Source organism: Ranitomeya variabilis, chromosome 5 (assembly GCF_051348905.1).
Source record: "Ranitomeya variabilis isolate aRanVar5 chromosome 5, aRanVar5.hap1, whole genome shotgun sequence".
Lineage (NCBI taxonomy): Eukaryota > Metazoa > Chordata > Amphibia > Anura > Dendrobatidae > Ranitomeya > Ranitomeya variabilis.
In genome coordinates, this window is record NC_135236.1 from 48,138,588 (window position 1) to 48,164,658 (window position 26,071).

Here is a 26,071-nt window from a genome sequence, read left to right on the forward strand (position 1 = left end):
AGAGAGCTGGCAGAGCCCCGCCTCCTGCATTGTCGGCTATACTGGCCACACCCCCTAGGACATCATTCACTGGACAGAGCTGCTGGCTGAGCCCCGCCTCCTGCATTGTGGGCTGTACTGGCCACACCCCCAGGACCTCATTTTGCAGAGAGCTGGCAGAGCCCCGCCTCCTGCATTGACGGCTATACTGGCCACACCTCCTAGGACATCATTCACTGGGCAGAGAGCTGTTGGCTGAGCCCCGCCTCCTGCACTGTGGGCTGTACTGGCCACACACCCCAGGACGTCATTCACTGGGCAGAGCTGTTGGCTGAGCCCCGCCTCCTGCACTGTGGGCTGTACTGGCCACACCCCCAGGACATCATTATGCTGAGAACTACTGGCTCAGCCCCGCCTCCTGCATTGTGGGCTGTACTTCCAGTTTATGTTCCATTCAAAGCACAGACCGGAAATGTCTTTGCTATGAAGGGACCTTAGCAGAAATTAAGGAGCTGGAGGCTACATCACCGAATGTCACAGCTGAGGAACAAAGAGGACCTTTCATCAAATGTTTCATGTTAAAATGGACACTAGTGATGAAAGCAAGTACTCGTTCCCTGGTTTGCTGCGGGTGCTCGGATATTCCTGTTTGTCAGGCAATCCCTGCATGTTTTGTGGTTGTCTTAACAGCCGCCAAACATGCAGCCACGGGGACGCAAACATCATTCAAGCACCCTCAGCAAACTCGAGTAACAAGCACTTGTGTTCATCACTGGACACACAATGTCATAGGTGCTGCAGAGCAGAATCATTTTTTTTTCACCTTTGTTGCAGAGATATTAGTAATCAAAGTAGTCAGCATCTAAAGAGTTAAAAATAAATTAAGTCCAAGTGGGCATTGCCAGAGAGATTTCACTGGGGGGGCGTGTACTTCCTCTTTCTGACACTGACCAATCATAAGCAGGCAGCAACTCACTGGGGGAAAAAAAATACACGCCCTCAGTGAAATCTCTCTGATAATGCCGATTTGGACTTAGGTGCCAAATCAATAACTTCATTGGGGGACGTGAGAACCATGGCTGCCACCAGAAGGGCAGATAACAGATTTTTACAAAAACTGCAGGAAATTGACACATCGCTGGAATCAGCATCTCTGCCCCTATATTATGCCGTTCTCAGATGGGGCTGCAAAAACCTGGAGACAGATTCCCTTTAAGGGCCATCCTAAATATCCTATTAATATTCGATCACTGGGCACCCTTCTTCCAGCCCGTTTGAAGAACTCTTCATTGTTGTACCCTGGTTTTGCATCCATCATACCTTTTGTAGCGACTGTGTCACAGGTATGAATGAATAGGGCAAGTTGTGGCATGACATCGCCCCAGGGTGGCTAATTTAAAGAAGAGCCGTGGACACCGCCAGGTAGATGTTTCTCCCGCTCCTCTGTGCGAATGGATAACTCTGCTTATAACCCCTTCAATAACGGCTCTCGTGTAACTTACAGAACACAGCAAAAAAAAAATTTAATTGTGTATTTTAGAAATAATACAAAAAGTTAGAAAATGTTTTTTCTCGCGATTCCCCCTCCTCCCCTCGCCCATCTTCCCCTTTCCGGGTTATCAACATAAAACTAATATAGATATATATATATCGCTTATACAAAATACAATGCCTCCTCTCCCTCATACAGATGGGCGGATCACGAAGGGAATGACGGACAAGAGACGTGTAAGGCCATGGTGTGGGGTGGAGCACGCGGGCATCCCACTGCGACAATATTCAGCATCGATAACAGTATGGAGTACAAGCCTGGGAGGAGGGAGCGGGGAAAGATTAAGGCAGTAGAATCAGATCACGTTAGAGGTTTACACCATAGGTAGGCACCCTGCAGCTGTGGTGGAACTACAACGCCCAGTGGGCAGGGATTCTGGGCTTTGTAGTTCCCCAACACCTGAAAAGCTCCAAAGCCTAATTTATAGATTACCATTGAATTCGGCCAGCAGCATACCTACATTTTGGCAGCACACGGGATAAGACTGCTGCATATATAGCTGCTATATATACGGTCTTGGCACTGAGAATTGACCGTCTGGCACTGTGGGGTCTCATATAGATGGACTATGTATATACATATAGACACGCACGCGGTACAATAGCCTCTGCGAGTGGTATTCACAATGGTGGCCATGTACACGAGCAGCTCTCACTGCGTCTATGTACACAGATGGGGTAACAAGCTCACAAGAGCCCTTCTCCTTGTTGGTAGTGATCACATACTTAGTGCATTGTTGGAGCGATTGCAGAGGTGACTGCCCAGCTCTGTCCCATCCATTCTGCCATGCGTGAGTTATGGAGCATCTTTGGCCAGTCTGCAACTAGTTAATTAGGTGTTGGGAGCGACTTGGGTAAAAATTCCCTGATCGTCGGTTCTGGCCAACTTGCTGGGTGGCTCGAGAGAATTGGATCCAAGGGCATTGGAAGAGTCATTGGAGTGGAGGGGCAGCTCGTGAGTGATGTCCTCGTCACTCTCATCATCCTCCTCCTCTTCTTCATCTAAGGGGTTGTAATGTGACAATGTCAGTATTGTCTGAGACTTTGGAAAAAGTGTGGATGGCAAATTCCTATTCACTGAAAATGGGTCTGACATTGACAGATGAGAGGCGCTATTCCTGGCACAACACCTACCCTTGTCTTGATCCATAGGGTGCGATGAGCTCCCGGCATTGGCAAACTGGAAAATAAGAGATTATAATAAGACGGGGTGAAATTTCAGTGCTATGGGGGAAAGCATATAATAACCCCTTAGTGCAAATGCATGCAACAGTACATCCGTGTAGGGGTCCGCATTGGTGGAGGGGGCTCATGAGCGGAGTCCGCTTCGCACACGACAGTTGCTGGTTGTTACATGGCTGGCATGTGGCCGGATCTTGCACGGATTGCTGCTGTTTAACCATTAAGTTGGACTGTCTGCTCACAATGCTATCGCATTATAAAGGTAAAATAAATGGCGTCATATAAAAGTACAATGCCTCCCGCAAAATAAAAACAAGCCCCCATGTGTCAATGTAGATGGACAAATAGAAAACATGGCTTTTACTCATAACTCACCTCCCCCATGACTGCAATGGGGGTCTCTCCTCGGGCCTGAGCCACTCGATGCTCTATCAGGTAGTACATGTACTCGTCATATAGGAGTCGAATCAGATGAAAGGAGCCAAAACTGGCTGCACTGCGCAGAGTGAGGTCCCGAATCACCATAGAGCTGGAGGAGGACAGAAAAGCATGTGTGGTAATCGGCGCCGCACCCTTACTCCCGTCCCCAGGATGTGTGTCGCACCTGTAGAAGGACCACTTGAGCAGAAACAGTTTTGCAGCTTTGGAAAATCCGGGGTTGCCCTGATAAGGCTTCAGCACCTGGGAGACGACTCCGTCCAGCCACACCGCCCACTGCTCCAGGGAGCTCTGCTGCTGCAGCGTCAGCTTAAAGTCCTGCTCCAGGCGCTGGACCACCCGGTCTGCACAGCGGCACACCCACGAGGCCTGCTCCTGCGGGATGGAGACCGACGGCAGCCAATCACATTTCACTTCTCACATTTTGTTTGGTTGGTTCCCCGTACTTTGGCATTGGGAGGCGAGTGATGGCAATGACATTACGTCTGACGACTGCGTATTGGTGCCGACGTTAAAGAGAGCGGCGTGGGACAACACCTCTTTCAAAGCATCCAGTTGTAGAAAGAGAACAAAAGTGACAACGAAGGGCACGATGCTTACCTGCACATTGGTGAAATCTACCCGGTTGAGGTCACTGAGCATCTGGTTGATCTGGGCTGTATTCTGCAGCACTGCCCGGGCCGCCTGTGCCAGGTGATTTAATGATGTATAGCGGCGCAGAGTCTGGGCAAAGGCACTTGCCGCACCAACCTAATATGTCAGAAGAGAGAAGACGACCCCGAGAGTCTATGAAACCATAAGGGACTTCAATCAAGATCGACCTTTCATTGTGTTCAATGTTTTATTCTCACCTTAACTCTCACCATCTCCTCAGGGATATTCATCATTGCGCTGGTCAGCCAACTCTCCAGACTCTTGGCAAAGTTACGAATGGCTTGTGTTAAAGCACCTGGATTAAAGGAGTACATGAGTATATGAAACCAATTTCTTCTCACCTGTACTCCCCCTTTCCCTAGTGTGATGTAGTAAGTATCGTGACTAGGAGGATGGGATGCAGCTGCAGGAGCAACATTCAAGTGCCTCCGCGATTCTACTTCCTAGATAAGTTGTGCCGCTGTGTGTGGCAGCTGCTTGTCTTTCCCAACTTTCAAGACTGGGAATAATAACATTCAACTCTAAACAGAAGTATGTGATTATTCTGGGAGTCCTGCAGAAGGATGAAGTCATAGGTTATGGTGGTCTGCCACTTTCACCTAAACAATGGCATCTCTTACTAGACATCAGCAGGGTATGGGGAAAGTGCATGGATGTGCACACAGCAAGAGCCGCTGCAGACAATCATCAGGCTTTTCACCACTCACTGGGGATAGGGCGCAGGACATCCGGAATGAGTGTCTCCACGAGCCCCTGGTACAGCTGGTGATCACAGTCTCGGCACCATTTCAGCAGGGGATCATACTTGGACAAGAGAACCAAGCTGTCCTTGGGCAAACGTTTCTCAGCTTCATCATCTCTGAGAGAGGAGGCAGAGGTGAGAATAAGAGATGAGAAAGGAGATAATGGAGGAAGTATGAGTGACAGGAGGACACAGAGACGGGAGGTCAGAAGAGTAGATGATGTGATGAAGTAACCGAGTGATGTAGGCAGCAATGGAGGTAAAGGACTGAGGACGGAGTGCAAGGAAAGGCAACCAGACAGCCATGAGACACGACAGAGAGGTGTAAGGAGACTGGGAAGAGATTTATTTTAAGTGCAAAGAATGGAGGCAGAAAGAGGAAGGGAGGCAGAAAGGCATAAAGACCCCGGAGAAGAGATGACAGAGGCTGTGACTGAGCATAGAGAAGGTCTGAGGGCCGTCTCCGCTACTTACATGCTGTTATCACTGTGCTGTGCCTGGTTGAACCTCCAGAAAGTTTTCCAGAGCGTCTCTACCAACGTAAACTGGAGATTCACCACCACATCCACAATAGCCTGCAATACAGAATAGTGGTCACGTGTCGGTGAAGGGCAGAGATGTCCGATGATGTAGTATCAGGATCAGGGGTGGGTACCTCACAATGCTCACGGTACAGCAGCTGAAAGGCCTTAATAATGGCCAAGGTGATGCCATCTGGAAGTGGTTTTCCCAGCAGGTCTATGTCACCGAACTCTGGAAGTGTCCGAGAGGCATCTGTGAGGAGAAGCAAGAGTAATCGGTGAGTGCTGACACCGATAGTGGACCGCACAAGGACACAATGCCCCTCAGTCACATCATTTACGGATTAGTTGCAAAGTTACTTTATTATTTTAAGAACAATGAAAATGTTGCAGAAGTATTCACACCCTTGGTAGATTTTGCTCATAAACAGGTGGCAATGGTTAAAGGGACCTACCCAGAAACTGCTGGTATTGCTGGACCTGGGAGCTGATATCAGAAAGGCCAGAAGCCGCCTGCTGGACGCCTCCAACTCCATTACTCATTCCCTCCATCTTCTGGATCGGTTTCATTCTGGAAGAGACAGAAAACGGTGAGGGTGGAGACATAATATCTAACATGCCAGTTCACAGTGGCCGGAAGATGGAGGTGGTCCGACCTGCACATGATTTGGCCATTGATGTATGACAGGCGAAGATGATCAGGTGAGTAATAACCGCTCAGGGAACATTACTGCTGCACACACATCAACGAGGCCTCCAAAGAGTTGCACCTCAAAGAAGGCCTCAGTGAGTAGATAGGGTCTGTGTTATTGTCTTCAATTTACAGCTTAGTGGGTCGCATGACAGATGGTGTTAGGGGGTCAGAGTACGGGTACCTCTGCTTCTGAGAGAAGGGCTGCTGTCGCATGGCAAGGTGCTGCTGGTCCTCCATTAGGCGCAGGAGGGGGGAGCTGGCTTTAATTCGGAGACCGTAATAATGATACTTGGAGTTTCCTCTGCAAAAAAAGAAAAATGCACAGAGGTTACTGTGGTGTAAGATTACAGCGTGAGATTCGGATGGACCTCAGTGTACCCCTCTTGGTATCTATACATGATGCAAGGTGCGGACTCCATGGATCAGATCTGGGGGGGGATTACAAAACAAGTCGTCTCCTTGGTCCAGCTCTAGCTCTTAATGTTCCTCCCACCAGTCCTGACAATGTCCACAGCGCAACGGGGGCATTATCTTGCTGGAAGAGGGCACTGCCAACAGGTAATACACCTGCCTTGAAGGAGGCACCGTTGTTCCACTCTTATCCCTTTTCTTTCACTTCTGTGATATTTCAATATCTCAATAATACAGACGGAATAATCTCTACCTGGTCCCCAACCTCCGGGTGCGGAGCCCCATGAAGACAGAGCGGATGAGTTTCCCAAATGAGGCGGCGTTCACGGGCTCCAGTTTCTGCTCCTGGCAGTGCAGCAGGTAGTGGCAGTACAGGGTGCTCCGGGGAAGACTCACCCCTTCTGCCGTCTCGTAGTTATCCAGCAGCCATTGCACCTGCTCGTAAAGGGAGAACAGTTATATGAGGTGGACGGTGAGAAGATACAGGGACCCCGAGTGCAGAGAGGGCGCGGACGAGTCTCTTACCGTGGCAGGGGAGGCACGTGTGGTGTGCGAGTAGGACTGCGTGGCGTTACCCATGATAAATCCACCCTGTATAACATAGGTCCCAGATCCTGACCCTCCGCTTCCTCCAGAAGCCCCTGGCGGTGTGGTGTTGGCAAGGATCTGTCCGCCGGATACATACATGGGAATGGAGGGACTGTTGGCCACAGCGGGGGATGATGTAGGGGAGCTGACCTGGCCCGTGGCACTCTGAGATTCATAGTAAGTGGATCCTGTGGCTTGGCTGTAGAGAGGCGTCTCTGTATAAGAGAAGGATCCCGAGCGACTACAAGAAATATGGAACCGAGTAAGACATGGAGATTTCCAACATCTCCCAGGTAATGTAAGACATAGGACTTACATGGTGCTGGTTGTATAGGTGGTGTCTCCTCCCTCCACATACTGGACCTGCCCGGGATACAATTGCTGTACAGGGACCTGCGGTAACTGCTGGACCTGAGATTGGTGACAATATATCAGACTCACAGAATATACAGATATATATACCGCCTCCTGCTGTGCCACTTTCTCCTCGGACCTCACATCGTGGCCTTATTACCCTAGGAACCTACTTTCAGCGCGGTGGGGGCTGTACCAAACAGCAAAACTTGTGGCACTCTCTGAACTGTGACTCTCTGCTTTGGGTGGTCTGCGAGAGGGGTGGAGAAACGTAGGTGATGAGGTATAAAATGGAACAGATCCACCCAATCGGAGCTGGGCCCTGGCAAAGAAGGCATGCAGTGGCAGGTTTGTGCTGGGCTGATCGTGCACTGGATGGGTGCGATCTCTAACTCCTCCTGATCTGTCTGAATCCTGGCTGAACTACACAGATACTGTCTGACTGAGCTCTGAGGAATAAAGAGAGCGTTAGAGACATGGCTGGAGCCATCATTGTACACAGCAACAGCGTTCATACAGGCAGTACTATCAGCGGAGATACCCACTACACGATCTGACCACCCCCAGACAGTACATGTGTCAACTCAGGTCACAGGGGAGACACCCAGCCTGTACATGTGTCATATCGGGTCATAGAGACCCCAAGCCAGTATATCTGTCATATTTGGTCATAGAGGAGACCCTCAGCCAGTACATGTGTCATCTCAGGTCACAGGGGAGACCCCCAACCAGTACATGTGTCATCTCAGGTCACGGGAGACCCCCAGCCAGTACATGTGTCATCTCAGGTCACGGGAGACCCCCAGCCAGTACAAGTGTAATCTCAAATCATAGATGAGACCCCCAGCCAGTACATGTGTCATCTCAGGTCACAGAGGAGACCCCCAACCAGTACATGTGTCATATCGGGTTATTGAGAGACCCCCAACCAGCACATGTCATCTCAGTTCATAGAGAAGACCCTCAGCCAGTACATATGTCATACTGGGTCATAGAGAGACCCCAGCCAGTATATCTGTCATAGTGGGTCATGGAAGAGACCCCCCAGCCAGTACATGTGTCATCTCAGGTCATACAGGAGACCCCCAGCCAGTACATGTGTCATATCAGGTCATAGAGGAGATTCCCAGCCAGTACATGTGTCATCTCAGGTCATAGAAGAGACCCCCAGCCAGTACATGTGTCATATCGGGTCATAGACCCCCAGCCAGTACATGTGTCATCTCAGGTCACAGGGGAGACCCCCAGCCTGTACGTGTGTCATCTCAGGTCACAGAGGAGACCCCCAACCAGTACATGTGTCATATCAGGTTATTGAGAGACCCCCAACCAGCACGTGTCATCTCAGTTCATAGAGAAGACCCCCAGCCAATACATGTGTCATATCGGGTCATAGACCCCCAGCCAGTACATCTGTCATCTCAGGTCATGCAGGAGTCCCCAGCCAGTACATGTGTCATCTCAAATCATAGAGGAGACCCCCAGTCAGTACATGTCTGATTTCAGGTCATAGAGAAGAACCCCAAACAGTATATGTGTCATATCGGGTCTTTGAGGAGAACCCTTAGCCAGTAGATGTGTCATATTCGAGTCATAGAGGAGACCCCCAGCCAGTACAAGTCTGATCTCAGGTCATAGAGGAGACCCCCATCCAGTAAATGTATTATCTCAAATCACAGAGACCCCCAGCCAATACATGTGTCATTTTGAGTCATAGAGAGAGCCCAGCCAGTACAAGTGTCATCACAGGTCATAGAGGAGACCCCCAGTCTGTACATGTGTCATCTCAGGTTATAGAGGAGACCCCCAGCCAGTACATGTGTCATCTCAGGTTATAGAGGAGACCCCCAGCCAGTACATGTGTCATCTCAGGTTATAGAGGAGACCCTCAGCCAGTACATGTGTCATCTCAGGTTATAGAGGAGACTCCCAGCCAGTACATGTGTCATCTCAGGTCATAGAAGAGACCCCCAGTCAGTACATGTGTTATATCGGATCATAGAGACCCCCAGCCAGTATGTCTGTCATCTCAGGTCACAGGGGAGACCCCCCAGCCAGTACAAGTGTAATCTCAAATCATAGATGAGACCCCCAGCCAGTACATGTGTCATCTCAGGTCACAGGGGAGACCCCCAGCCTGTACGTGTGTCATCTCAGGTCACAGAGGAGACCCCCAACCAGTACATGTGTCATATCGGGTTATTGAGACACCCCCAACCAGTACGTGTCATCTCAGTTCATAGAAAAGACCCCCAGCCAATACATGTGTCATATCGGGTCATAGACCCCCAGCCAGTACATCTGTCATCTCAGGTCATGCAGGAGTCCCCAGCCAGTACATGTGTTATTTCAAATCATAGAGGAGACCCCCAGTCAGTACATGTGTCATCTCAGGTCATAGAAGATACCCCCAGCCAGTACATGTGTTATATCGGATCATAGAGACCCCCAGCCAGCATGTGCCAAATTGGGTCATAGAGGAGACCCCCAGCCAATACATGTGTCATATCGGGTCATAGACCCCCAGCCAGTATATCTGTCATCTCAGGTCATGCAGGAGTCCCCAGCCAGTACATGTGTTATCTCAAATCATAGAGGAGACCCCCAGTCAGTACATGTCTGATTTCAGGTCATAGAGAAGAACCCCAACCAGTATATGTGTCATATCGGGTCTTAGAGGAGACCCCTTAGCCAGTAGATGTGTCATCTCAAATCATAGAGGAGACCCCTCCAGCCAATACATGTGTCACTTCAAGTCATAGAGGAGACCCCCATCCAGTAAATGTATTATCTCAAATCACAGAGGAGACCCCCCAGCCAGTACATGTGTCATTTTGAGTCATAGAGAGACCCCAGCCAGTACAAGTGTCATCACAGGTCATAGAGGAGACCCCCAGTCTGTACATGTGTCATCTCAGGTTATAGAGGAGACCCCCAGCCAGTACATGTGTCATCTCAGGTTATAGAGGAGACCCCCAGCCAGTACATGTGTCATCTCAGGTCACAGGGGAGACCCCCCCAGTACATGTGTCATCTCAGGTTATAGAGGAGACCCCCAGCCAGTACATGTGTCATCTCAGGTCATAGAGGAGATCCCCAGTCTGTACATGTGTCATCTCAGGTCATAGAGGAGACCCCCAGCCAGTACATGTGTTATCTCAAATCATAGAGGAGACCCCCAGTCAGTACATGTCTGATTTCAGGTCATAGAGGAGAACCCCAACCAGTATATGTGTCATATCGGGTCTTAGAGGAGACCCCTTAGCCAGTAGATGTGTCATATTCGAGTGATAGAGGAGACCCAGGCCAGTACAAGTCTGATCTCAGGTCATATAGGAGCCCCCCATCCAGTAAATGTATTATCTCAAATCACAGAGGAGACCCCCAGCCAGTACATGTGTCATTTTGAGTCATAGAGAGACCCCAGCCAGTACAAGTGTCATCACAGGTCATAGAGGAGACCCCCAGTCTGTACATGTGTCATCTCAGGTTATAGAGGAGACCCCCAGCCAGTACATGTGTCATCTCAGGTTATAGAGGAGACCCCCAGCCAGTACATGTGTCATCTCAGGTCATAGAGGAGACCCCCAGTCTGTACATGTGTCATCTCAGGTCATAGAGGAGACCCCCAGCCAGTACATGTGTCATCTCAGGTTATAGAGGAGACCCCCAGCCAGTACATGTGTCATCTCAGGTCATAGAGGAGACCCCCAGCCAGTACATGTGTCATCTCAGGTTATAGAGGAGACTCCCAGCCAGTACATGTGTCATCTCAGGTTATAGAGGAGAGCCCCAGCCAGTACATGTGTCATCTCAGGTCACAGAAGAGACCCCCAGCCAGTACATGTGTCATCACAGGTCATAGAGGAGACCCCCAGTCTGTACATGTGTCATCTCAGGTTATAGAGGAGACCCCCAGCCAGTACATGTGTCATCTCAGGTCACAGGGGAGACCCCCCCAGTACATGTGTCATCTCAGGTTATAGAGGAGACCCCCAGCCAGTACATGTGTCATCTCAGGTCATAGAGGAGATCCCCAGTCTGTACATGTGTCATCTCAGGTCATAGAGGAGACCCCCAGCCAGTACATGTGTTATCTCAAATCATAGAGGAGACCCCCAGTCAGTACATGTCTGATTTCAGGTCATAGAGGAGAACCCCAACCAGTATATGTGTCATATCGGGTCTTAGAGGAGACCCCTTAGCCAGTAGATGTGTCATATTCGAGTCATAGAGGAGACCCAGGCCAGTACAAGTCTGATCTCAGGTCATATAGGAGCCCCCCATCCAGTAAATGTATTATCTCAAATCACAGAGGAGACCCCCAGCCAGTACATGTGTCATTTTGAGTCATAGAGAGACCCCAGCCAGTACAAGTGTCATCACAGGTCATAGAGGAGACCCCCAGTCTGTACATGTGTCATCTCAGGTTATAGAGGAGACCCCCAGCCAGTACATGTGTCATCTCAGGTTATAGAGGAGACCCCCAGCCAGTACATGTGTCATCTCAGGTCATAGAGGAGACCCCCAGTCTGTACATGTGTCATCTCAGGTCATAGAGGAGACCCCCAGCCAGTACATGTGTCATCTCAGGTTATAGAGGAGACCCCCAGCCAGTACATGTGTCATCTCAGGTCATAGAGGAGACCCCCAGCCAGTACATGTGTCATCTCAGGTTATAGAGGAGACTCCCAGCCAGCACATGTGTCATCTCAGGTTATAGAGGAGAGCCCCAGCCAGTACATGTGTCATCTCAGGTCACAGAAGAGACCCCCAGCCAGTACATGTGTCATCTCAGGTCATAGAGGAGACCCCCAGCCAGTACATGTCATCTCAGGTCACAGGGGAGACCCCCAGCCAGTACATGTGTCATCTCAGGTCACAGGGGAGACACCTAGCCAGTACATGTGTCATCTCAGGTCACAGGGGAGACCCCTAGCCAGTACATGTGTCATATCGGGTCACAGGGGAGATCCCCAGCCTGTACATGTGTCATATCGGGTCATAGAGAGACCCCCAGCAAGTACATGTGTCATATTGGGTCATAGAGAGACCCCCAGCCAGTATATCTGTCATAGTGGGTCATAGAAGAGACCCCCCAGCCAGTACATGTGTCATCTCAGGTCATAGAGGAGACCCCCAGTCTGTACATGTGTCATCTCAGTTTATAGAAGAGAGCCCCAGCCAGTACATGTGTCATCTCAGGTCATAGAGGAGACCCCCAGTCTGTACATGTGTCATCTCAGGTCATACAGGAGACCTCCAGCCAGTACATGTGTCATCTCTGGTCATAGAGGAGACTCCCAGCCAGTACATGTGTCATCTCGGGTCATAGAAGAGACCTCCAGCCAGTACATGTGTTATATCGGATCATAGAGACCCCCAGCCAGCATGTGTCAAATTGGGTCATAGAGGAGACCCCCAGCCAATACATGTGTCATATCGGGTCATAGACCCCCAGCCAGTACATCTGTCATCTCAGGTCATGCAGGAGTCCCCAGCCAGTACATGTGTTATCTCAAATCATAGAGGAGACCCCCAGTCAGTACATGTCTGATTTCAGGTCATAGAGAAGAACCCCAACCAGTATATGTGTCATATCGGGTCTTAGAGGAGACCCCTTAGTCAGTAGATGTGTCATATTCGAGTCATTGAGGAGACCCCCAGCCAGTACAAGTCTGATCTCAGGTCATATAGGAGCCCCCCATCCAGTAAATGTATTATCTCAAATCACAGAGGAGACCCCCAGCCAGTACATGTGTCATTTTGAGTCATAGAGAGACCCCAGCCAGTACAAGTGTCATCACAGGTCATAGAGGAGACCCCCAGTCTGTACATGTGTCATCTCAGGTTATAGAGGAGACCCCCAGCCAGTACATGTGTCATCTCAGGTCATAGAGGAGACCCCCAGTCTGTACATGTGTCATCTCAGGTCATAGAGGAGACCCCCAGCCAGTACATGTGTCATCTCAGGTTATAGAGGAGACCCCCAGCCAGTACATGTGTCATCTCAGGTCATAGAGGAGACCCCCAGCCAGTACATGTGTCATCTCAGGTTATAGAGGAGACTCCCAGCCAGTACATGTGTCATCTCAGGTTATAGAGGAGAGCCCCAGCCAGTACATGTGTCATCTCAGGTCACAGAAGAGACCCCCAGCCAGTACATGTGTCATCTCAGGTCATAGAGGAGACCCCCAGCCAGTACATGTCATCTCAGGTCACAGGGGAGACCCCCAGCCAGTACATGTGTCATCTCAGGTCACAGGGGAGACACCTAGCCAGTACATGTGTCATCTCAGGTCACAGGGGAGACCCCTAGCCAGTACATGTGTCATATCGGGTCACAGGGGAGATCCCCAGCCTGTACATGTGTCATATCGGGTCATAGAGAGACCCCCAGCAAGTACATGTGTCATATTGGGTCATAGAGAGACCCCCAGCCAGTATATCTGTCATAGTGGGTCATAGAAGAGACCCCCCAGCCAGTACATGTGTCATCTCAGGTCATAGAGGAGACCCCCAGTCTGTACATGTGTCATCTCAGTTTATAGAAGAGAGCCCCAGCCAGTACATGTGTCATCTCAGGTCATAGAGGAGACCCCCAGTCTGTACATGTGTCATCTCAGGTCATACAGGAGACCTCCAGCCAGTACATGTGTCATCTCTGGTCATAGAGGAGACTCCCAGCCAGTACATGTGTCATCTCGGGTCATAGAAGAGACCTCCAGCCAGTACATGTGTCATCTCAGGTCATAGAGGAGACCCCCAGTCTGTACATGTGTCATCTCAGTTTATAGAAGAGAGCCCCAGCCAGTACATGTGTCATCTCAGGTCATAGAGGAGACCCCCAGTCTGTACATGTGTCATCTCAGGTCATACAGGAGACCTCCAGCCAGTACATGTGTCATCTCTGGTCATAGAGGAGACTCCCAGCCAGTACATGTGTCATCTCGGGTCATAGAAGAGACCTCCAGCCAGTACATGTGTTATATCGGATCATAGAGACCCCCAGCCAGCATGTGTCAAATTGGGTCATAGAGGAGACCCCCAGCCAATACATGTGTCATATCGGGTCATAGACCCCCAGCCAGTACATCTGTCATCTCAGGTCATGCAGGAGTCCCCAGCCAGTACATGTGTTATCTCAAATCATAGAGGAGACCCCCAGTCAGTACATGTCTGATTTCAGGTCATAGAGAAGAACCCCAACCAGTATATGTGTCATATCGGGTCTTAGAGGAGACCCCTTAGTCAGTAGATGTGTCATATTCGAGTCATTGAGGAGACCCCCAGCCAGTACAAGTCTGATCTCAGGTCATAGAGGAGACCCACATCCAGTAAATATATTATCTCAAATCACAGAGGAGACCCCCAGCCAGTACATGTGTCATTTTGAGTCATAGAGAGACCCCAGCCAGTACATGTGTCATCTCAGGTTGTAGAGGAGAGCCCCAGCCAGTACATGTGTCATCTCAGGTTATAGAGGAGACCCCCAGCCAGTACATGTGTTATCTCAAATCATAGAGGAGACTCCCAGCCAGTACATGTGTCATCTCAGGTTATAGATGAGATACCCATCCAGTACATGTGTCATCTCAGGTCACAAAGGAGACCCCCAACCAGTACATGTGTCATCTTAGGTCATAGAGGAGACCCCCAGCCAGTACATGTACATGATATCAGTTTGCCCTCAGTTTGTGCAAGGATTGGTCTTAAAATCCCACATCTTGCTCCTATCATTCTCCCCAGGACACAAGCCCCCACATCCGTACCTCTGAAGTTCCCTGGACGTGCTGCAAACTCTGGACATTCAGCTGATGGACAGGAGAAGACTTCTGGGGTTGAGGAGTCGCCTGCACAACGGAGCACTAGAGGACGAGGAGAGTTACCATCAGGGGACCTTGTACCAGAAGATAATAGGACGAGGCGCCCCCATACAGCAATGCAGATGAATGCTTAGTGAAATAATACTGTGTGCCCACCTCTTGGGGGGCGACGTGCACCTGCAGGGGCTGGTTCTGTGCCGTCTTCAGGGCCACGCTCTCGCTCTGTAATAGAAAGCAGGACTCATCCTCAGCCGCTTGCCAAGCTCCATACTATGGGGACGGCATAAGGGACTGGTCATGCACTTACCACTTAAGGGACCACTTACCTCCGGGGGAGAGAGTGCCGGCTGCTGCAATGTGTGCACCGCCAGGGAGACCTGAGCCGCCTTTGGGGCACTCTGCACCACCAGGCGCTATAAACAAGGGAAGAGAGAAGGCTGAGATGTCCGACAGACACATTACTCTGCTGCAAAGGCTGGTGCAACAGACAGAACAGCACTATGCCATGGATGGATGTCAGGGAATACATGGAGCGTACGTATATACAGGCTCTAGTCTAGGACATATGTATATACACAGGACAATGTATAATCTATCAATGAGGATGATATGATGGACGGCGTCACTGGTGGCAGGTGGAGGCACAGTGACATACTTGCTGGGGTAAAGACGCTCCAGCCAGCTGCAGGGGGGACACTGCAGTCACTTTGGGCTGGACCCGGGCTTGTACCAGCAGCCTCTGTGATTGGAGATGAAAGGATAATGTTAGCTATATGAGTAGTGGTGGCAGAAAGCGCAGAATAGGAGGAGAAAATACCAGGAGTGTATAGTATAGTGTGAAGTAGGGGCCTACGAGGCAGAGGAGGGGCCTACGAGGCAGAGGAGGGGCCTACAAGGCAGAGGAGGGGCCTACAAGGCAGAGGAGGGGCCTACGGGGCAGAGGTGGAGCTTATAGTGGAGGAGGAGGGGCCTACAGCACACAGCAAGGGCCTGCAGCACAGAACGAGGGCCTGCAGCACAGAACGAGGGCCTGCAGCACAGAACGAGGGCCTGCAGCACAGAACGAGGGCCTGCAGCACAGAACGAGGGCCTGCAGCACAGAACGAGAGCCTGCAGCACAGAACGAGGGCCTACAGCACACAGCGAGGGCCTGCAGCACACAGCGAGGGCCTGCAGCACACAGCGAGGGCCTGCAGCACACAGCGAGGGCCTGCAGCACACAGCGAGGGCCTGCAGCACACAGCGAGGGCCTGCAGCACACAGCGAGGGCCTGCAGCACACAGCAAGGGCCTGCAGCACACAGCAAGGGCCTGCAGCACACAGCAAGGGCCTGCAGCACACAGCGAGGGCCTGCAGCACAGAACGAGGGCCTGCAGCACACAGCAAGGGCCTGCAGCACAGAACAAGGGCCTGCAGCACAGAACAAGGGCCTGCAGCACACAGCAAGGGCCCGCAGCACACAGCAAGGGCCCGCAGCACACAGCGAGGGCCCGCAGCACACAGCGAGGGCCTGCAGCACACAGCAAGGGCCTACAGCACAGAGCTAGGGGCCTATATGGCAGTGGAGGAGCCTACAGCTCAGGAAAGGCCATATGGCAGGAGAGGCAGAGGCGGAGTCTATATGGCAGAGCAAGGGCCTACAGCACACAGCAAGTGCCTACAGCACAGAGCAAGTGCCTACAGCACACAGCAAGTGCCTACAGCACGCAGCAAGGGCCTACAGCACACAGCAAGGGCCTACAGCACACAGCAAGGGCCTACAGCACACAGCAAGGGCCTACAGCACACAGCAAGGGCCTACAGCACACAGCAAGGGCCTACAGCACACAGCAAGGGCCTACAGCACAGAACAAGGGCCTATACGGCAGCGGAGGAGCCTATACGGCAGAGCAAGGGCCTACAGCACAGAATAAGGAACTACAGCACACAGCTAGAGCACACAGCAAGGGCCTACAGCACAGAACAAGGACCTACAGCACACAGCAAGAGCACACAGCAAGGGCCGACAGCACAGAACAAGGGCCTACAACACACAGCAAGAGCACACACCTAGGGCCTACAGTACAGATCAAGGGCCTACAGCACACAGCAAGGGTCTACAGCACACAGCAAGGGCCTACAGCACAGAACAAGAGCACACAGCAAGGGCCTACAGCACAGAACAAGGGCCTACAGCACACAGCTAGGGCCTACAGCACAGAACAAGGGCCTACAGCACACAGCAAGGGCCTACAGCACAGAACAAGGACCTACAGCACACAGCAAGGGCCTACAGCACAGAACAAGGGCCTACAGCACACAGCAAGGGCCTACAGCACAGAACAAGGACCTACAGCACAGAACAAGGACCTACAGCACACAGCAAGGGCCTACAGCACACAGCAAGGGCCTACAGCACAGAACAAGGACCTACAGCACACAGCAAGGGCCTACAGCACAGAACAAGGACCTACAGCACACAGCAAGGGCCTACAGCACAGAACAAGGACCTACTGCACAGAACAAGGACCTACAGCACACAGCAAGAGCACACAGCAAGGGCCGACAGCACAGAACAAGGGCCTACAACACCCAGCAAGAGCACACACCTAGGGCCTACAGTACAGATCAAGGGCCTACAGCACACAGCAAGGGTCTACAGCACACAGCAAGGGCCTACAGCACAGAACAAGAGCACACAGCAAGGGCCTACAGCACAGAACAAGGGCCTACAGCACACAGCTAGGGCCTACAGCACAGAACAAGGGCCTACAGCACACAGCAAGGGCCTACAGCACACAGCAAGGGCCTACAGCACACAGCAAGGGCCTACAGCACAGAACAAGGGCCTACAGCACACAGCAAGGGCCTACAGCACAGAACAAGGACCTACAGCACACAGCAAGGGCCTACAGCACAGAACAAGGACCTACAGCACACAGCAAGGGCCTACAGCACAGAACAAGGACCTACAGCACACAGCAAGGGCCTACAGCACAGAACAAGGACCTACTGCACAGAACAAGGACCTACTGCACACAGCAAGAGCACACAGCAAGGGGCCTATATGGCAGAGGAGGAGCCTACATCACAGAGGAAGGGCCTATAGCACAGCGGAAGGGCCTACAGCACATGAAAGGCCATAGGGCAGGAGGGCGGATGAAAGCATGTTCATGGATATGTTGAGGACTATGAGAAGCATCAGAAAACAGTCCTACGACCCAAAAGCTGTGTTTGCAGGCTGTGTCTGATTTCTACAGCTTCCTAATACACTTTGCCTTCCGCTTTTCCACCATTACTGGGCCTCTTCTGTATTTTAGGAGGCTGTCGCCTTTTCTGTATTTTAGGAGGCTATGCACCTGGCCTGACCTTGTCCCGATCATACAAGTATGGGACACCCACACAGCAGCACAAAGCTGTACCCTGCCGAGGTCTGACAGCTCTGACCTGCTCCGTACCAACCTGCCGCTGTGTGAGCAGTACTAGGTCAGAATGTAAACAAGTGCTGGCAGCAAACAGAGGTATTGAAGAGGAATCAAAACCAAGTGCGAAGTAACCGTGTATACATAAAACCTCCAGGTGACATGTGTCTGACCCCCCGGGCCGGTACCTGCTGTGCTGCCTGTACTTGCTGCACCACCTGTGTGGGCACGGCTGTCTGAGTGGTGGAGGACCCTCTGGGGCTCATCTCCCCATCACTGGCTCTCATGCTGCTGTCTGTAGGACAGAAGAGACAACGTACATCGTTCATGAACTGATCCGAGCAACATAACCACCAGGTTTGTATGTGATAGTTTGGAGCCGCCTTGTTTACACCCGTACTCACCAGAGACAGTGACCACTATGTACTGCTGCGGTGCCGGGGTCTGCGGGCCATCTGACTGCCCACTGGGGGCTGCTGGAGTCACCTGTAGCTCTGCTACATACTGCTGGGAGGTGCTCTGAGCAGAGGAAGGTGGCGTCGCCTGGAGATCAGTCACATAGGCCTGGGTAGCCATGATAGCCGTCAAGCAAGTCACGCTCTCTGTGGAGACACGACAAAACATCACAATGAGAGCCATTTACTCCAGTGTGAAATATGGCTGTGCTGCTGAACTAAGACGTTCCTCCATGCTTTACACTGCAGCACTACCCATTCTTTACACTGCAGCACTACCCATTCTCATTGACTGTTATGTATAGCCAGAAGGTAGCGCCTGAGGTGACGTTGCTGAATGTGATGATGGCGGGGGAAGTCACGTTGCTCTATGTGATGGCGGCTGTGATGACGGTGCTGTATGAAACAATGGCGGCTGACGTGATGATACTCTATGTGATGATGACAGCTGAGGTGACAGTACTGTATGTGACAATGGCGGCTGTGGTGAGGGTGCTGTATGTGATGGCGGCTGAGGTGACGGTGCTCTATGTGATGATGGCAGCTGAGGTGACGGTGCTGTATGCGACGATGGCGGCTGAGGTGACGGTGCTGTATGTGACGATGGCGGCTGAGATGACGGTGCTGTATGTGATGGCGGCTGAGGTGATGGTGCTGTATGTGTGGGCGGCTGACATGACAGTGCTGTATGTGATGGCGGCTGACATGATGGTGCTGTATGTGATGGCGGCTGACATGACGGTGCTGTATGTGACGATGGCGGCTGAGGTGACGGTGCTGTATGTGATGGCGGCTGAGGTGACAGTGCTGTATGTGATGATGGCGGCTGAGGTGACGGTGGTGTATGTGATCACGGCTGAGGTGACAGTGCTGTATGTGATGATGGCGGCTGAGGTGACGTGGTGTATGTGATGGCGGCTAAGGTGACGGTGCTGTATGTGATGGCGGCTGAGGTGACGGTGCTGTATGTGACGATGGCGGCTGAGGTGACGGTGCTGTATGTGATGGCGGCTGAGGTGACAGTGCTGTATGTGATGATGGCGGCTGAGGTGACGGTGGTGTATGTGATCACGGCTGAGGTGACAGTGCTGTATGTGATGATGGCGGCTGAGGTGACGTGGTGTATGTGATGGCGGCTGAGGTGACGGTGCTGTATGTGATGGCGGCTGAGGTGACAGTGCTGTATGTGATGATGGCGGCTGAGGTGACGTGGTGTATGTGATGATGGCGGCTGAGGTGACGTGGTGTATGTGATGGCGGCTAAGGTGACGGTGCTGTATGTGATGGCGGCTGAGGTGACGGTGCTCTATGTGATGGCGGCTGAGGTGACGCTGCTGTATGTGATGGTGGCTGAGGTGACAGTGCTGTATGTGATGGCGGCTGAGGTGACGGTGCTGTATGTGATGATGGCGGCTGAGGTGACGGTGGTGTATGTGATGGCGGCTGAGGTGACAGTGCTGTATGTGACGATGGCGGCTGAGGTGACAGTGCTGTACTGATGGTGGCTGAGGTGACGGTGCTGTATGTGTTGGTGGCTGAGGTGACGGTGCTGTATGTGACAATGGCGGCTGAGGTGACACTGCTGTATGTGATGGTGGCTGAGGTGACGGTGCTGTACTGATGGCGGCTGAGGTGACGGTGCTGTATGTGATGGTGGCTGAGGTGACGCTGCTGTATGTGATGGTGGCTGAGGTGACGGTGGTGTATGTGATGGTGGCTGAGGTGACGGTGGTGTATGTGATGATGGCGACTGAGGTGACGGTGCTGTATGTGATGGCGGCTGAGGTGACAGTGCTGTATGTGATGATGGCGGCTGAGGTGACGTGTATGTGATGGCGGCTGAGGTGACGGTGCTGTATGTGATGGCGGCTGAGGTGACGGTGCTGTATGTGATGGCTGAGGTGACGGTGCTCTATGTGATGGTGGCTGAGGTGACGGTGCTCTATGTGATGGTGGCTGAGGTGACGGTGCTGTATGTGATGGCGGCTGAGGTGACGGTGCTGTATGTGATGGTGGCTGAGGTGACGGTGCTGTATGTGATGGCGGCTGAGGTGACGGTGCTGTATGTGATGGTGGCTGAGGTGACGGTGCTGTATGTGATGGTGGCTGAGGTGACGGGGCTGTATGTGATGATGGCGGCTGAGGTGACAGTGCTGTACTGATGGTGGCTGAGGTGACAGTGCTGTATGTGTTGGTGGCTGAGGTGACGGTGCTGTATGTGACGATGGCGGCTGAGGTGACACTGCTGTATGTGATGGTGGCTGAGGTGACGGTGCTGTACTGATGGCGGCTGAGGTGACGGTGCTGTATGTGATGGTGGCTGAGGTGACGCTGCTGTATGTGATGGTGGCTGAGGTGACAGTGCTGTATGTGATGATGGCGGCTGAGGTGACAGTGCTCTATGTGATGGCGGCTGAGGTGACGGTGCTGTATGTGATGGTGGCTGAGGTGACGGGGCTGTATGTGACGATGGCGGCTGAGGTGACAGTGCTGTACTGATGGTGGCTGAGGTGACGGTGCTGTATGTGTTGGTGGCTGAGGTGACGGTGCTGTATGTGACGATGGCGGCTGAGGTGACACTGCTGTATGTGATGGTGGCTGAGGTGACGGTGCTGTACTGATGGCGGCTGAGGTGACGGTGCTGTATGTGATGGTGGCTGAGGTGACGCTGCTGTATGTGATGGTGGCTGAGGTGACGGTGGTGTATGTGATGGTGGCTGAGGTGACGGTGGTGTATGTGACGATGGCGGCTGTGGTGACGGTGCTGTATGTGATGGCGGCTGAGGTGACAGTGCTGTATGTGATGATGGCGGCTGAGGTGACAGTGCTCTATGTGATGGTGGCTGAGGTGACGGTGGTGTATGTGATGGCGGCTGAGGTGACGGTGCTGTATGTGATGGCGGCTGAGGTGACGGTGCTGTATGTGATGGCGGCTGAGGTGACGGTGCTGTATGTGATGGCGGCTGAGGTGACGGTGCTGTATGTGATGATGGCGGCTGAGGTGACGGTGCTGTATGTGATGGTGGCTGAGGTGACGGTGGTGTATGTGATGGCGGCTGAGGTGACGGTGCTGTATGTGATGATGGCGGCTGAGGTGACGGTGCTGTATGTGATGATGGCGGCTGAGGTGACGGTGCTGTATGTGATGGCGGCTGAGGTGACGGTGCTGTATGTGATGGCGGCTGTGGTGACGGTGCTGTATGTGATGGCGGCTGAGGTGACGGTGCTGTATGTGATGGCGGCTGAGGTGACGGTGCTGTATGTGATGGCGGCTGAGGTGACGGTGCTGTATGTGATGATGGCGGCTGAGGTGACGGTGCTGTATGTGATGGCGGCTGTGGTGACAGTGCTGTATGTGATGGCGGCTGAGGTGACGGTGCTGTATGTGATGGCGGCTGAGGTGACGGTGCTGTATCTGATGGTGGCTGAGATGACGGTGCTGTATGTGATGATGGCGGCTGAGGTGACGGTGCTGTATGTGATGGCGGCTGAGGTGACGGTGCTGTATGTGATGATGGCGGCTGAGGTAACGGTGCTGTATGTGATGGCGGCTGAGATGACGGTGCTGTATGTGATGATGGCGGCTGAGGTGACGGTGCTGTATGTGATGGCGGCTGAGGTGACGGTGCTGTATGTGATGGCGGCTGAGGTGACGGTGCTGTATGTGATGGCGGCTGAGGTGACGGTGCTGTATGTGATGGCGGCTGAGGTGACGGTGCTGTATGTGATGATGGCGACTGAGGTAACGGTGCTGTATGTGATGGCGGCTGAGATGACGGTGCTGTATGTGATGGCGGCTGAGGTGACGGTGCTGTATGTGATGGCGGCTGAGGTGACGGTGCTGTATGTGATGGCGGCTGTGGTGACGGTGCTGTATCTGATGGCGGCTGTGGTGACAGTGCTGTATGTGATGGCGGCTGAGGTGACGGTGCTGTATGTGGTGATGGCGGCTAAGGTGACGGTGCTGTATGTGATGGCGGCTGAGGTGACGGTGCTGTATGTGATGGCGGCTGTGGTGACGGTGCTGTATCTGATGGCGGCTGTGGTGACAGTGCTGTATGTGATGGCGGCTGTGGTGACAGTGCTGTATGTGATGGCGGCTGAGGTGACGGTGCTGTATGTGATGGCGGCTGTGGTGACGGTGCTGTATGTGATGGCGGCTGAGGTGACGCTGCTGTATGTGATGGTGGCTGAGGTGACAGTGCTGTATGTGATGGCGGCTGAGGTGACGGTGCTGTATGTGATGGCGGCTGTGGTGACAGTGCTGTATCTGATGGAGGCTGTGGTGACAGTGCTGTATGTGATGGCGGCTGTGGTGACAGTGCTGTATGTGATGGCGGCTGTGGTGACGGTGCTGTATCTGATGGCGGCTGAGGTGACGGTGCTGTATCTGATGGCGGCTGTGGTGACGGTGCTGTATGTGATGGCGGCTGTGGTGACGGTGCTGTATGTGATGGCGGCTGAGGTGACGGTGCTCTATGTGATGGTGGCTGTGGTGACAGTGCTGTATGTGATGGCGGCTGAGGTGACGGTGCTGTATGTGATGGCGGCTGAGGTGACGGTATATGTCATGATACGTTTAGCTTCCTCTCACTTTATTATGTCGTTGTGCAGGGTCGGCCCCACAGATTATTGTGAACCCAGTGTGGCCGGCGGCCTCCTCCCCGTCACTAGCTTCTGTACAGTAGTCACAGGTGAGGCGTGCACCATATGTTCCCTCACAGACTCGGCTCCTGTATTCCCGCCCTCGCCCTCACCTCCTTAGTGACAGAACTCTGCCCGAGTGAAAACATTACACGCAGAGACCATTTCATGTCACTGCATTGGTTTCTTCCGCCTCCCCCCCCCTTCATTATGCGGCTAGTTAGTACTTGCCAGGCTCCGCCCCTTCACAGATTTAGCCAATCAACACTTGTATAGAGGTCTCCATAAGTGCTCTGCCCCTTTCCTTCTCAGGTTTCCATGGTGACGCGCGGCCTGCTCATCTCTCCCGCTCGCACCAGGCGCCGCCATTTTAGAAAGGGGAGGGGTGGCCAAACCGTTTGACGTCGTCATAACGACCGAGTGTTGCTCGGTTTTCGGTGTTTACGCCGCTGCCGGGGACACCTACCTAGCGGCTGTTTTGCTGTCACAGCGCTGTCTCAGATAACTTATCGCGGGTTTCCGGCTTCTCTCCACTGCTGGATCCCGGGGAGTGCCCGGTGGGAAAATACCACCAACCCCACCCTGCTGGTAACGGATACACCGAATATGTAACGAGGTTACCGAACCCTGGCTGTCGGGGCAGTTGTTGTTGTTGATTCCCGTTGCCGGGGTTCTTGTCGCCACGACTACCGTGGTTATGGCCGCTCCGTCCCTCACCCGGGCAACTGTTGCTACCGTCCCTCCCTTCTTGTCGTCAACGAAGGGGGAGCGAATAGCGATCTGATTGGTCGAATGATATGTCAATCACAACGTGACGCGCAGCTCCGGTTAGGAAATAACAAACGACTGTCAGGAAAAGAAGGCGGTACTCGCCGGGGTATGGTGAGCGCTGATTGGTGCAGCGCCTGTCCATCATTACAACTCCGTGATTGGGTAGAGCCTGTCACGCCTCCCGTGATTTTATGGAAACTTTCCTGCGTCTGATTGGACGCGGCTAGATTCCTGTCATGTTGTGACTGGCAGGGGCCAGCTGTCACTAATATGTGCGCATGCGTGCAGAGCATTGGCTTCTGGGAGTTGTAGTTTCAGTTGTCCACGTCGTCTAGTATTTACACTTCGTTATAAAGTCCAATTTGTGGTGGCCTCAGTGCTGGCACTATGGTACTGGGGCCGACTGGTGCTCTTAACTCCTTCCTGATGGGGTCAGTTTACTTTTTTTTCTTCTATGGTCTCTTTTTCCTCCCCTTATTCCAAGAGACATAACGTTTTAATTTTTCCATCCACGAGGGCTCGTTTATGGCTCATTCGTGTTACCGAAAAGTGAGGAAAATGGGGGAAAAATGCTAAATTTGGTGAAATGTTGGGTGAAATCTGTAATTCCTCCATTGGGTGTGTTTTTTAACTTTTATATTGGCTTGTCTTTGTGGTGTAGATTGTGAGCCTTCGCGGGCAGGGTCCTCTCTCCTCCTGTACCAGTTATGACTTGTATTGTTTAAGATTATTGTACTTGTTTTTATTATGTATACCCCTCCTCACTTGTAAAGTGCCATGGAATAAATAGCACTATAACAATAAATAATAATAATAATGTGATTTTCCGGGTCGGTACCATTACAAGGATACTAAACCTGTGTGTGTGTGTGTGTGTGTGTATGTATGTGTGTGTATATATATATATATATATATATATATATATATATATATATATATATATATATATAGTGCATAGACCCCTGTCACAGGTAGGGGGCGCTGCATGGTCTATTCAGAATATGCACGGAGGCGTATTGAGGCCATAAGAATGCATGGTAGTTGTGGGTATAACTGTGATGATGAGACAAAATCCGGTAGGATTGTAAATGGCGGGTATGTGTCGCAGAGGAAGTCTGCGGTATTGTTGTTCTGGGACCTGTAGTCCCATAAGTATTTGTATAGTTTATAGAGGGAGGCTTACTGTACTAGTTTAAAGAGTTGGGCGGGTCGAACTAGCCACACACACCTCCCACCTGTGGGAGTGGTTATAGCTTCATAGTGTGAGGAGGGTGTGGGTCACATGGTTGAAAGTGTTTGGATCTGAATGGTCTGTACTGTAGGTCCTGGAAGAGGTCAGGTCTGTGTTGGAAGCTCCTGTGAGTGGAGACTTCCTGGAAGCGCCTGGAGAGACCGTGGACCTGGGTAGTGTGTTGGAAGCTCCTATGAGTGGAGACTTCCTGGAAGCGCCTGGAGAGACCATGGACCTGGACGCTCTGTGTTGGAAGCTCCTGTGAGTGGAGACTTCCTGGAAGCACCTGGAGAGACCGTGGACCTGGACGGTCTGTGTTGGAAGCTCCTGTGAGTGGAGACTTTCTAGAAGTGCCTGGAGAGACCGTGGACCTGGACGGTCAGTGTTGGAAGCTCCTGTGAGTGGAGACTTCCTGGAAGCACCTGGAGAGACCGTGGACCTGGACGGTCGGTGTTGGAAGCTCCTGTGAGTGGAGACTTCCTGGAAGCACCTGGAGAGACTGTGGACCTGGACTGTCTGTGTTGGAAGCTCCTATGAGTGGAGACTTCCTGGAAGCGCCTGGAGAGACCTTGGACCTGGACGGTCTGTGTTGGAAGCTCCTGTTGTTGAGGGGGGATCTAAATTGATCC

General features: G+C 52.3%; 1 protein-coding gene across 3 annotated transcripts; it reads right to left on the reverse strand.

Annotated features, from left to right (window-relative positions):
* Positions 1-1,477: 1,477 nt before the first annotated feature.
* RFX1 (regulatory factor X1) lies at positions 1,478-24,196 on the reverse strand. Of its 3 annotated transcripts, none has more exons than XM_077261825.1 (21): positions 23,907-24,167; positions 18,746-18,943; positions 18,530-18,636; positions 15,596-15,679; positions 15,267-15,353; positions 15,097-15,162; positions 14,887-14,982; positions 7,077-7,171; positions 6,698-7,001; positions 6,426-6,607; positions 5,943-6,062; positions 5,523-5,638; positions 5,202-5,320; positions 5,021-5,121; positions 4,512-4,663; positions 4,002-4,099; positions 3,751-3,900; positions 3,317-3,525; positions 3,088-3,241; positions 2,665-2,710; positions 1,478-2,532 (listed from the first exon to the last, which is right to left on the reverse strand). In XM_077261825.1, the coding sequence occupies exons 2-21, from the start codon at positions 18,915-18,917 to the stop codon at positions 2,363-2,365; spliced, it is 2,628 nt and encodes an 875-aa protein (XP_077117940.1). In that variant the 5' UTR covers positions 18,918-18,943; positions 23,907-24,167; the 3' UTR covers positions 1,478-2,362. The 3 variants fall into 3 exon arrangements, with proteins under 3 accessions (XP_077117940.1, XP_077117941.1, XP_077117942.1); XM_077261826.1 differs by lacking the exon at positions 23,907-24,167 and adding an exon at positions 23,554-23,681; XM_077261827.1 differs by lacking the exon at positions 15,596-15,679 and having other exon boundaries at positions 23,907-24,196.
* Between the last annotated feature and the right edge of the window lie 1,875 nt (positions 24,197-26,071).

Bases quoted from the DNA above. Each gene is read 5' to 3' on its own strand.
- RFX1 (XM_077261825.1), bottom strand. From the start codon at position 18,917: ATGGCTACCCAGGCCTATGTGACTGATCTCCAGGCGACGCCACCTTCC. The intron at 18,637-18,745 runs GTGAGTACGGGT...TCTGTCCTACAG, and splicing joins CATAGTGGTCACTGTCTCTG to ACAGCAGCATGAGAGCCAGT. The intron at 14,983-15,096 runs GTGGGCACACAG...CTCGTCCTCTAG, and splicing joins TGCACGTCGCCCCCCAAGAG to TGCTCCGTTGTGCAGGCGAC.